At 38.6% G+C, this 12985-nt stretch overlaps 1 protein-coding gene across 1 annotated transcript; it reads right to left on the bottom strand.

Moving 5' to 3' along the window:
- Positions 1 to 1471: 1471 nt before the first annotated feature.
- LOC121412565 (betaine--homocysteine S-methyltransferase 1-like) lies at positions 1472 to 10804 on the bottom strand. The gene is made up of 7 exons (XM_041605353.1): positions 10723 to 10804; positions 7512 to 7702; positions 6945 to 7139; positions 6151 to 6262; positions 3597 to 3799; positions 2644 to 2725; positions 1472 to 2101 (listed from the first exon to the last, which is right to left on the bottom strand). The coding sequence occupies exons 1-7, from the start codon at positions 10736 to 10738 to the stop codon at positions 1830 to 1832; spliced, it is 1071 nt and encodes a 356-aa protein (XP_041461287.1). The 5' UTR covers positions 10739 to 10804; the 3' UTR covers positions 1472 to 1829.
- Positions 10805 to 12985: the final 2181 nt, after the last annotated feature.

The raw sequence follows: 12985 nt of genomic DNA, 5'->3' as shown, positions 1-12985 counted from the left end.
TTTATTTCCGTTTTGCCAGAATTTTTTTTACCTAAATTCGAATAATGTCTGCGTGTTGTGTATCATTCGTGGAGGTAGACATGGCTTATACTTCGGTTTGCAGTGCATTGATATCAACCTATTTCAGTTATAAAATTAAAAATAAAATTACACTCGTGTCTAGAAGGTATAATAATAGGTTCGTTACATCAATGAGCTCACGTGCAGTTCATTATATCCGCTATAATAAGGATGCACTGACCAAATTAGTATCAGCAAAACGGATTGTGTCTTCAAATAACGTTACTCTATCCACATGAATCTCACTCTAAATTTATTGTTGTACTCAAACAGAAACCCAAATTGCATCAAATCTTAAAAGGATATTGATCTGCTCAAAAAACATCAGTCCGTGACTAATCACACTTTTCTTGATGATGGGAAGGTCATATCACACGATAAAAGGCGGTAGTAAAATAAAACACTCGTAGCCATCAACAGATCAAGGTTTATTTTGTTTGATAAGCCCTGCATTTAAAAATCTACTTAATGATTTCGAGAATCTAACATGTTAACGATATGCTAATTATAACGACGTCAACTATGTAGGAAAAAAATCATGCGTTTTGGCAACCCCCCCCCCCGTATTCTACCAATTTATTGTATGGAACCAGAAAAGATCCCGGGGGGGGGGGGGGCACTAAATATATATTGCATAGTGGGTATGTGCCGCGGAGGGGACCCCCATTTTTACACTTAAATTTCCATTCCAAGGCATAGCATTTTTGTCTTATTGAGAAAAAGAACCGTTAGAAAGCCGCTCAAAAGCATAGCATTTTCTTCTTATCGAGAAAAAAAAAGAAGAAATCCGCTCCAAGCTTCGCATATTTTCGTTACGCCGTTCCGGTCGCATTGATCCGCTACAATGAGCTGCAATTTTGGTGAAAAGCGGCCGCAGAGCACTGTCCGACCATCGCCTCTGCGCTAGCTGCATCATACACGCATACCCATTCCATAGGGATGCATATGCACTCACACGCCGGCGATCTGTTCCAAGGACCCCCTTTTTCACAAACATTTGTAGTTCTGAAGCCCGTTTCTGGGACCCTCCATTTTACAATAAAGCCCGCTCCAAGGCCCCCGTTTTTTGTCTCGCCCGCGGCACACCCCACCACTTTTTTGGTCGAGTGCCCCCCCCCAAAAGATCCAAAGAAATTGAGCTACATGGCACTTAATATGTTTCAACAAAAATCATGAATCCACTCCAGACAATAACCGTCATTGACATCCAAAGTCAGTCCTCATCACTTTAAGACAGAATCTTGGGTTCTTCAGCTCAATTATTGATGGCACAAGGGGATATGGGAAGCATGGCCCTCCCCTATTCATTACCCCCATATATCTTTGCCCCCCATAACATTGTGAAGCTCAATGAAATATAATTTAGTAAATATGTAGACAATGTCTGCCAAAACATTTTTTACAATCTGCAATGTGAGGATATTCCAGTTTAGCTTTATTTCTCCTGCCTCTTATTGAACGAATGTTTGCAAATGATTTTGTAGAATCAAGCCATTACCATATACTACGTTCATCAAAGTATATGATGTTACTGTTCCTTACCGTAATGCTTCAGAATACATAATCATAGATTATATTCATACTTCCTTTTTTCAATTCCAGTCCATCATCATCCTTATTGATTGGAAAGAAAGTCGTCATGATAAACCACATCGGTAAAAGCTGACTCCAGACCGACCAAACATTATTACCAAGTACATATCAATCGGTCGGTTTGGAGTCGATTTCATTGGTGTGACCCATCAATCACATCCTGTTAAAGGTCATACTTATTTTGCATTAGCTAGTTCTTTGGTATAGTAAGTATTGACCTTCCGGTCATCCGTTCCATAGATCCCATGTACGGACATGTCTGGTGAGTACTTGGACGCCTCGGTGACCCTACCAAGGGTTTCAGCCATGGTCCTGGTGTAGTGTGGGGCGTTGCCGCAACAGAGCCCGATGTAGGGTATTTTCAGCTTGACACATTGTTGGGTGAACTTGACGACGTCTTCACGAGAGCATAAGAGACAGTCGAGGTTGTCGGGGAAGGCTCGCTTACCTGATGGGATCAAAAGAAAACATTTGGTGTCCAGAGATAACAAGTGCAAGAAAAAAAATGTCAATTTTTTCAGCCTCTTGTCTTTTCTTCATTTTTGGCCTATATTACATTGTGGCGTCGGTTTAGAGGTGTGATTGTGAAATTATGAAGTTTTTTCTTTCCATGACATATCAATGGTTCAACAAAACAGTAAATGTATTGAAAAAATGCACGTCAAAAGACAATGAACAGCTGGAAGGTCATTGTCGAAAATTGGTAAACCAACTCGGGATGACGAAAAATTGCAAATATTTCGTTTGTACAGACTCAAGGAATAAACTGATGTTTTGGATTAATATTCGACAAAGACTTCTTGGTTGCTCAATGTCAATGATTGTCATGAAGAATACTTGACAATATACTTTCTATGTTTTTAAAAGCATTCTGCGTCACGGTGCAACAACTTCCTATTGACGCAGATCGTAAGGAAGATGCATTAAGCAGCTTCCCACTAAGGTTGTGGACGGGGTTGTGGATTCGAGTCCCAGTATGAGGCGACTTACCTGTCCACGGATCAAGAATGGTTGTGAAGGTGGGTTCTTTGAGGGTCGTCCTGTAAGGCACTGGTACTGCAGCTAAAGGAGCCTGAACAGACAAGAATGACAGACTTCAGATCAATTCCCTCGTCAATTATAGTATTCCTATGATATATTGGAATCGAGTCATTATCGGTATACAGGACTGGAACAAGTAAGAGAACCACACTTCCCCCATCGGGCGATTATTCCCCGACGGAGGCTGGATATTGGTAGAGTACTCCGCCTATCTGGGCGATGTATATTTCACATTCCTTTTCTATCAATGATGTAAGATCGACGTCATTTATTACGTGAATCCTTTAAAAGACCTACCGGTTTTGCTATATATTTGTCCAAGGAGTCCATGATTTGACGAAATAGAGACTGGGGAGACAGGGACAATTTTCAGAAGAAAGTCACAATAAACAAAGATATTAACTTTTTCAACGGGAATCTTTTCTTATACTTTATTGTGATCCTGGAGCCGGGCCCTTTACCGCGTAAAAATGATGGGATCATTGTTTTGTCCTTGGTCTAGGATAGTAATTGGCCTTGTCCCTAATCTTGGTCTCGGACAGTCAGGCTTTAACCTTGTCTTTGACATTGGTCTTTTGACAATCAGGCTTTGATCTTGGTCTCGGATAGTCAGGCTTTAACCTTGTCTTTGACATTGGTCTTTTGACAGTCAGGCGTTAACCTTTTCCTTGACATTGGTCTTTTGACAATCAGTCTTTGATCTTGGTCTCAGACAGTCAGGCTTTAACCTTGTCTTTGATCTTGGTCTCAAACAGTCAGGCTTATATTAATTTTGTCCTTGAACTTATGGTCTTTGCATCGGACTATAGCTATAGCTTGACCTTCTCCCATGTCTCTTAGGCGCTTTCCGGTCCTGTGCACTAAGCTGCCATAGATGGGCCCGATTAGGCTAAGTATATTACCCCAATGTTAGCCTCCACAGCTCTCTCCAAGTATGGTATCATCGACACTGGTCCAAGAGTGCAGTTGAATCCTACGACATCAGCTCCTGCAGCAACCAGTTTACGAAGAGCTTCGTTGACCTCGACACCATCGGCAGTGGTCTGCCCACCGTCATCCTGCTTCTGAGTGTAATGAGATGCGAAGGTTATCACCGCTGGAACACCTAATAACATATTTACATGAATGGGAAGACATGACAATCACCATAAAAGGGTCTTCTAAAACGGATATCCGATTACAAAACAATGCATTTTTAAAACGATATACTTCAATATTGTGCTTACTGGGTGCAACTAATTTTCGGGTCATCTATTATTCTAGATAAAATAACAATCAGTGAATATACGTGCAGTTTTTTTAAGGACGTTCCCGCCACAGTTTAAATGAAGTCCATGTCATTTTCACCAAATTTTGCAGAGAGTTTCTTTGGTATCTACGCATTATGAAAATGCACAAAAAATAATATAGGTTCATGTGCCTTTTTTCTACGGGACTTCAAAGTCGACGTATTTGAATGATAATTATGCAATCTTGCGCAATCAAGAGAATTATATGCCTTTTTATAGACCTCACGAAATAACCAAAATGAGTTTAAATCATCATTACACAGTGGATACCGCATCAAACTTCATCAAATTTTCAAGATATATAAAACAAAGTGTATACCAAAATAATAGATACTTTTTTAATTGGTAAAACTATAGCTATATTTGGAATCAGCAGCGCCCCGTTTGGCAACAATGGTGCAAAAACTCGAAGGAAAAAAATCTTCAAAGACGTGAATGTACTTAAATTAATGTTAAAAGAGTATTTTGTAAGCTACACTTTTTTCAGAATCCATGTCATTTTCATCAAATTCGGCTAAATTGTAGAGGAATGTATAAGGAAGATATAGGGAAGTTAAAAATAAAGGGGTCCATGTGCTCGTTTTTTTTAGCTATGAGTGTCCATAATGTTGCGAGTTGGCATGAAAATCGCCTAAAACATTGTAAAATGAGCCGAAAACGTCCAAAAGTCCAATAATACCGTCTAAAATGCGTATGGTTCCGTAGTTTTGCTCCTAAACATTGAAAAATCCAAGTCAGTTTCAACATACTTTGCACATATACATTAGCACCTGAATATTCCAAATATGCAAAAATAAACATGGGTCCATGTGCCTGATTTTTTGCTATGGGGCTTCAAAGTTCACCCAAATGGATGTTCTGAAGAAAAGTGCATTCAAAAGAATTTGGCAATTTTAGACCTCACGAAATCACAACAATAAAGCTATTATACTCAGCCAAAATCTCTGAAAATTTTATCAAATTCGCATTATAATTAATAATTGTATCATTAAGATGGGAAATATAATTCATATTGCTAATTGTTAAAGTCCACTCAGTTCTTCGAAATGGCGCGAAAGATAACAAAAACTCATCCTGAAAAATGTAAAATTTCAATAACAAACTTGAGAAGTACAAGGAATGCTACATTTTATTAAAAAATCATGTAATCTTCTCCAAACTTTGAAAGGTTGTAGAGGAATGTATACCTAAGAGGTGCAAACATAAAAATGGGTTCATTTGCTGGTTTCAAATTGTTAGCACTTTTTTAGAGCAACATAATGTGCTTTTTAAAACACCCCAAAACCAAAACGCGCTTTAAAAGCTTTGTATCTATAAGCTTCGTAAAATAATACATCGGATCTGCAGCTAGTGCAGTGAGAAAAATCAGCTCATACCTACAGCTGATTAATTACCTGTTCATCCATTGTGACGTCAGCGCGCAGAGTGTAAAATATGCGCAGATCATGATGCGCACAAACATAACAGTGGAATGTCCTTAAATAAAAGAATAGTTGTTTCCATCTGAAGCAACCCCATCTCGACCATTTTAGGGTGCTCCTTTGCTTAGTCCTGAATCCGACCCTGCCCAGTAAAATGAGAGAGAAAATAATCTCCTAGCATTGTTTCACTACATTGATATTGACAATGCCGGGTTAATTAACGTATTTTTGGAGGTTTGTTTGCCTTTTGTAATTTATCCTCATTTTCTACCCCGGTCACATGTCGAAGAAATCACTTTTTTCAAAGCGAGTTTCCCAACATGTTATGTTATGCAGGAACTTGATTTTTGTTATAATAATAAATAATGATAAACGATAGGATTTGTATAGTGCTATGTGCTCAATGCGCTCCTATATTACCCTGGCTAAAAGCGAGTATACCGATTCTGGTGCGCACAGCTTTTTGAGGAATTACTTCCTGCCGGTATACCTTTACTTATCCTGGGTCGAGTGCAACACAGTGTGGATAAATTTCTTGCTGAAGGAAAACACGCTATGGCTAGGATTCGAACCCAAGACCCTCTGTTTGAAAGGCGAGGGTTAGAACCACGAGACCACGACGCACCCACTTATTATATTGTTAATATATATATTGTTATAGATATACCCCCAAAACATCTTGAGAAGCTTGTGTCTCCTAAGAATTATTATTCCTGTGCATGATGTTGCTGTTGTCTTATTCTCACCTTTTCCATACTGCTTGATAGCTTCAGTGGCGAGCAAAGCTTCCCCCAGATGACCAATGGTCTCGGCCACTATAAAATCGGCCCCTTCGTCTACCGCCCATTCGACTTGTTCCTGTGCAAATACAGTTGATAAAATCTTGATGTGACGTCATAACAGAAGGCGATTGATCAATTTTATACGTGATCCATTATTTCATGAACGTTTTGTTATGTATATTTTGATGAAAAGGGTCAATAAAACATGCCTACAAAAAAGGTGATTGGTTATTAAAAATATTATACTCGATGCACTGAAGAAAACTATAACACTGTAATGAAATTCATTTTATTAGGAACTCAGCGTACTTTCATCTTCAGGATAAACCTTTTTAAGATCGGTCATCCAACTATTCAGCCTTTCGTAAATTGAATGAAAAATATGTTTCATTTTAAAATAGTTTACCCATCCAGAAACAGGACTCCTTTCATTCCTTTAATTTGTGTGGGTGTATGAGAGCGTGCACGCGTGTGGAGATGGGCGTGTGTGGGGTGTGGGTGGGTGTGTGTATGTGCGAGAGTGTTTATTGAGCGGGTGTGCGTTTTTATGACACTTCACGACATGATACATTTCAAACATTTTTATAACTGATTTCATTGTTTCTTCTTTAAGTTATATATGATTTATGCTGGTATTAAGTTAGTGAAAAATGTCCAAATATGAAATGTAAAATATTATGTGTTTTGAAATGTTAATTTGAAATGTTATATATTTTTGTTCATGGAATCAGAATAAAACAATATGAAAAAAAAAATACCTTGAACATGGATTTAGTCTCTGCAATGGCCTCTTCGTTACCAGGTTGGTAGACCCACGTGTTACTAAGATCACCACACATCAACGTCCCTGTGTCATCGGCAACCTCTCTCGCCATCTTGAGGGCGAGGCGATTCTGCTTCTCGAGCTCATCTTCACGGCCAACCAGTTTGAACTTGTTACGATGACCGTAATACTATCAGCATGGAGAGAAAATGAATGATAGTTGTTTATTATATCAACATCAAGCCATAGACGGGGGGGGGGGGCAAGTACGGTTTTTACTTGGTGATGAAACTATCGCATCCAGAATGAAACACCAATTAAGATGAGTCCTACCAATATGCGTGGACCTATTGAATACTAATTAATCTGTTTGCATCTTGATATCTCCATCTGCCAAAAAAAGGGAATAGGCCTATGCACCTCTTCCAAAATATTACTTTGAAAAAATTACTAGTAAATTGTACTATTGTAGCTTACATACACACGGGGCCCTTCAGTGTTGCAGGGAATGTTTCCTAAATTGAAGGGGGGGGGGCGGGGGAGGTATAATATCAAAACTAACCGTAAAGGCTTGGACGACGTCACTTCCTGCGCGCACGAAGTCCTTGTACATCTGACGTACCAACTCGGGATGATCCACTACAACTTCAGGGGTGAACGGCCCAGCTTTCAGGTATCCAAGACGCTCAAAGGCAAATATATACCCCTCAGCACAAACGACTGTTTCCCCATCCCTGATCCGCTCCATCAATCCTAAATTTATTTACCAATTTATTTTCAAGACAAGATAAATATTTAAAAGATATTTAGAGGTACCATCAGGTCAACACTTAAAATGCATTTAAGAGTGAGATTCTGGATAAAGGTGGAATTAAGGGAGAACGATCAAATCAATTGGGGCATTAGTCTCTATAGTAATAAATTCCCCCCCCCCCCGTAATATGATTACTAAGAAATATTATTAGGTTAGAGGAACAAGAGGCTTGCCATTAACGTACCTACCCATCCAGAATAATGAAATAATCATTTTTAATACACTTCAGGCTGCATCATTATATTTGGTTTTACATAAGATGTTTGAAATTTAAAGGTTTTCGTTTGTCTGTTTTTGTTCAACTCGTTGATTTTGCACTGGAAGTACAGTTTCCTCTAATGGGCCCGTTGACTTATTGAACCATATACCCATAGAATTCTTTCCTGGTTTCTTTTAACCCTCATATATAAAACACAAAGTTTTAATGCATTATTCGTTGTTATGTTTGGCAAAGCTGGGTTGGGTTGTCAAAAACTGTCCGAAATAAAGAGGAGGCCAACACATAAATTCGAATACGCCGTAGTTAGCTACTACCATACTATACCGCTACATTACAAATCGGAATAAATCAACAATGGTACGCCAGGCTTCGCGATCTGACTTGAGAGTTGGTAAATCATGTAACAAATTGTGTCCCTACATAATTATGCAATCAACAAAATTTAAGGTCTCCATCTTCTCATTTTTATGAGAGAGGCGCAGCAAAATTACATCAGAAATAACTTCCTTCCCACTACGAAAACTGTGGCCTGCAAATCTCATACGTTTATAAATTTTGTTACCATGGTGGAGATAGGTGGAAGATCTTCATAAATTCATCTTTTGCTTTGTGATCTATCCAATAAAAAGTCGAGTATATTATGTGCCAGACCTCCTGATTGTCTATGTTTCTGAACCATACAAAATAATACTTTCTACACAAACAGGGAGAGCTTTGTTAACAGAGAAACATTTGATTTCCAAATCAAATGCAGCTTATTACATGCATTCCATGCAAGCAGTAGCTTTCCTATAGATAGAAAGTCTTTTCTTGAGTCGCATATGAACCTAAATACCTAAAATTTAAGCTCGGCACCTTTCCTTGTCAGTAGTATTGCTGCATGATTGTGAGTTTCATTAAATGTTATGCCCGATGTTATGTACTCCGGTCTTTGGGGAATTCAAGGAGAGGCCAAACTTTGCAGGCCTCTACTGCAAAAAAGAAGTTGTTCTTGTGCATCTTTCAAACAATCAATAGTAAATGGTATATCGATCAGCGCAATCTATTTCAGTCAAATATTTGTGTTGGTCCCTAGGTTTGATGCCCAAAATCCAGTCGATATCTTAAAATGTAATCTACTCCAATCACAAATAGATATGGTGCCAAAGTGTCACCCTAAAGAATTCCAGAAGATGTCACAGACTGTCCAGAAGGTTCATCTACACTTTGAACAAAGGAAAGTCTTAATGGATCTGCAGGGGTGTCGATCGGTATTCTTGGTTGGGGGGATGATTGACACAAATGTTCTTATGGATGGGGATCTTTCAACATTACCCCCACGAAAATCACAACGGTTAGGACATTAGGGAGTGGTTGATATGCATGGTGTTCTTGGAAATTCCTTAATTGTTGTAGTGTACTGTACTTAAATTCAATTTTGGTACCAATGATTAAGATGGGTATCTAGAAGAACAGTAGATGCGAGCGCAAAGCGCGAGCTGAAATTTTTGATATTTCGATCTGAAAAGCAGACATTTTGAGCACGATTTTAAATCAAAATCGAGTTGGTATCTCAATCTCGCTTGCTGATTTCAGTGTAGCATTACAATTTTATTTTATTTTTTAGCTGCACATACGGAATTATTGGGGGGGGGGGGCAAAACGCTATGTTTGCCCCCCTATTTTCATCGGTGGGACGATCGCCCCCTGCCCCCCCCTAGGATCGACGCCTCTGTGTATACAACTTCTCTCTTAAATCTAACCCGACTGGAAATATCTTTTTTCTTCTTAATGCATGATGATAAAATGCAGATTCGGACCAATTAAGACTAGCACAAATTACAAACTGTGGCTTTTCGTGCGCCATCGGGTTTACCGTCATTCCTTAGATGATTTATCTTGTCACCCTTTTACTCCCGTTTATTTTTCCACCCTTTGAATTAATTGATTTATTAAAATTAATTTATTCACCACTGGTGGGATGGAACACCCTATCAACAAAAGTTATTTTTCGTTGGGGTCCTATGTGTTAAAAAATATCATATGCATTTCATTCTTTTTCATCTTGAACCTCCACCAATCTGTTTAATAGTCCTGAAAAATATTGTTTTTAATATAAACAAATTGCGAGGGAAGCAAACTGATTGATGGCATACTATAATCATCACTATAATCATCATGATCAAACTTTTCATTTTTTCATCATCATTATTATAATTTTTCTACCCTAAATTATTGTGGGGGGTGATAATACAGGCCATCCCCCCACTTGAAATATTGGGGGGATATATCCCCCATCCCCCCGTGATCGACACCCATGTGGATCTGTATACATGACATCGATTGCTTAAATTACTTCATTTGGGATACCATAATAGGAAAGAATTTTAGATAACAGGTGTATTACCGTACCGAATTATTATCCGTTTATGGATACAGTTATACAGACAGGTTTACTAAGCTATATTCAGATTTTATGCATACATTTTTAAGCAAAGGATGTTCTTGACCACCTAGAAGATTGTCAGAATTTTGTCAGACATGGCAACAGATAATGGAGATCGACTGGATTTCAAGAACATGACAGCCTGTACACCTGTTACTAACAGGTGAAAGGAACATTTTGTACCCAGCCTGTTCCAAGAAAGGATTACATTCATAACTTGAATTTACATGTACTCAATAGACATACCTGAGGTGGTAAAGAAGAACATTAAGTAAATGATTTCTCATTGGATTACAAAAAAATCATGAACTTACCTTTTGTCTTAGGCATCTTAGATTATTGTTGGGAGTTGATAGTATAGAACAATCTCGTGCGGTTCAAAATAGAACTCTAAAAAAAACTGAGCACTTGAAACCCAATTGTGTCTATATAAACACCAGAATGTAGATATTTTTGTTCATGCAGTACAAAGTTCATAAGCACAATAGGGTAATCATGGTCTTTCTCTATATCACAGAGCATAAACACCGGAATGTAGATATTTTTGTTCATGCAGCATAGACGGATCCAGGGGGGCGAGGGACCCGCCCCCCCTCCCTAATGGCGGAGCAAAAAAAGGAAAAAAGAGGAAAGAAAGGGAAAAAGGGGGAAAAGAGAGAAAAGAAATGAGAAAAAAGAAGAGGAGGAAGATGAGTGAATAAAATAAGATGAGGGGAAGACTTGGAAAATAAAAGTACTCTGTAAAACTGAGTTTTATGGTCTGAATAATAAAATTTTCTGCTCGCGCTGCGCGCTCGCAAATTTTGATTTATCAGGTACCCTTTTTTCGTGTATTCCATACAATTTCCAAAATATCCCTTTTCAGGTCTGATTGTAAAAACGTGTCAGCTAGCACTGCACGCTCGCAATTGGATTGGCGAGTTATGTATGTCTGATTATAGAACAAACGACTTAAAATCCCCTCTTCATGACAGTGTATAAAAAATTAGGCTCGCAATTTGCGCTCGCTTCAATGGTTTAAATACATTAAGTGATGCAATCTATTTATAATTACAAAAGTGCTTGAAATGTCCAATTTTCAGGCCATAATTTCATCAGATTTCGCGCCCTCATTTGGCATTGATAAACAAGACAATAATTTAATAAATAAATGATCCCTTTTGTTTCATCTCGCGCTTAGCAAGAGGAATAGGAAGACAATTATTTTCATAAGATGACATGTCTCAAGGATGTCCCGGTCCTATGTCAAAACTCTTTTTTCAGATCGGAATATCAAATAGTTTAAGCTCGCGCTTCGCGCTCGCTTTGATTTTCATGGCAAGGCCACTAGATACCCCCTGGATCCGCCCCGACCCAACAAGTATGTTCATTCACTTTTTCGGAAACCTTCTCACAATCACATTTTCAAAAATATTGAGGAAACAATTATTTGGCTTTAATAGATGAATTAGAGTCTTTGGAGGGAGACGGGGCGGACTATAAATTTGATTAAGGGGTGACATTTATATACACTTCTTGATATTTTTTTGTCAATTTCCTTTCTATACTCCCTTCTCATCTTTCCCCTTCTTTTATCTCGATTTGAAAAGAATACCATGGGGGCGTCGCCCCTGCCCTCTTCCCCTTGACCATGCAGCCTATGGCTAAGGCACTCAAATGCATCACCTAATCCTTGGTCCTTGCCCTTTGAATTCTTGATGGCTGGCTGAGGAACGGCTGAGGAACTTTGCGTTTGTCTTTTGCCTTTGTCTCTGCTTTGTTTGTTTTCATGGATATCCAGGGTACCTTTTCATCTAAAAAAATAACATCATTATTGTTAGAGCGCAAATACCTATTACAACTGGTAAATAGTCCACCGACCTTAAAAATATCGGCAGATCATTATGCTTTGTTGTATTGACCTACATCTCGATAGTGGCTGTGGCGACCTGCGTGAAATTCATTTTGAGGGAAGCGGAAACTAATTCCCTTTTTTTTTTTTTTTTTTTTGGGGGGGGGTCTACGTGTGACAGAATAGAGGCAGAAAATGGCTAAATTGTTCAGGTATCTGTGTCTGAACATTGACTGAACACCAAATTTAGACATCTGAGCTTACAATCATCAACAGGGACATTATGCTCCCTTTACCATCACAGGGAAAATCGCTGCATTTGTCAGTGTCTTTTCGCTTACTCATCAATATAGTATCTCATTAAATTAATGATACGCACATTACAAAGCTCAGGGTTATTTAATGTGGTGAAGTGGTTTCAACTCCCATTTTTGTCGATTGTATTTCTGGAGAGGTCCAAAGTGCCGTAGCCTATGGCTAATAGGGTACCTATATAATGTAGAGTTCACGACCATGGAATCACGGGGGGGGGGGGGGGGAGGGGGGGGGGGGGGCTCTGTAGCCCCACCACTCAGAGAATTGGGTTAGGATATTTCAAAGATTATTATTTTATCCCATAAATTTTGTGCTAGTGGTACCTATGTATATTCATGTAAAACTGCTTTTATACAAAAAATATAAACACTGAGAAAAATATATCTGCACGAACCTATAGATTTTCATCAATTTCTCATTGATGTTATTAT

The sequence above is a fragment of the Lytechinus variegatus genome, chromosome 4, assembly GCF_018143015.1.
Source record: "Lytechinus variegatus isolate NC3 chromosome 4, Lvar_3.0, whole genome shotgun sequence".
NCBI lineage: Eukaryota > Metazoa > Echinodermata > Echinoidea > Temnopleuroida > Toxopneustidae > Lytechinus > Lytechinus variegatus.
The sequence above is the reverse complement of the archived record's forward strand: the minus strand, read 5'-3'. Positions and strand labels throughout refer to the sequence as shown.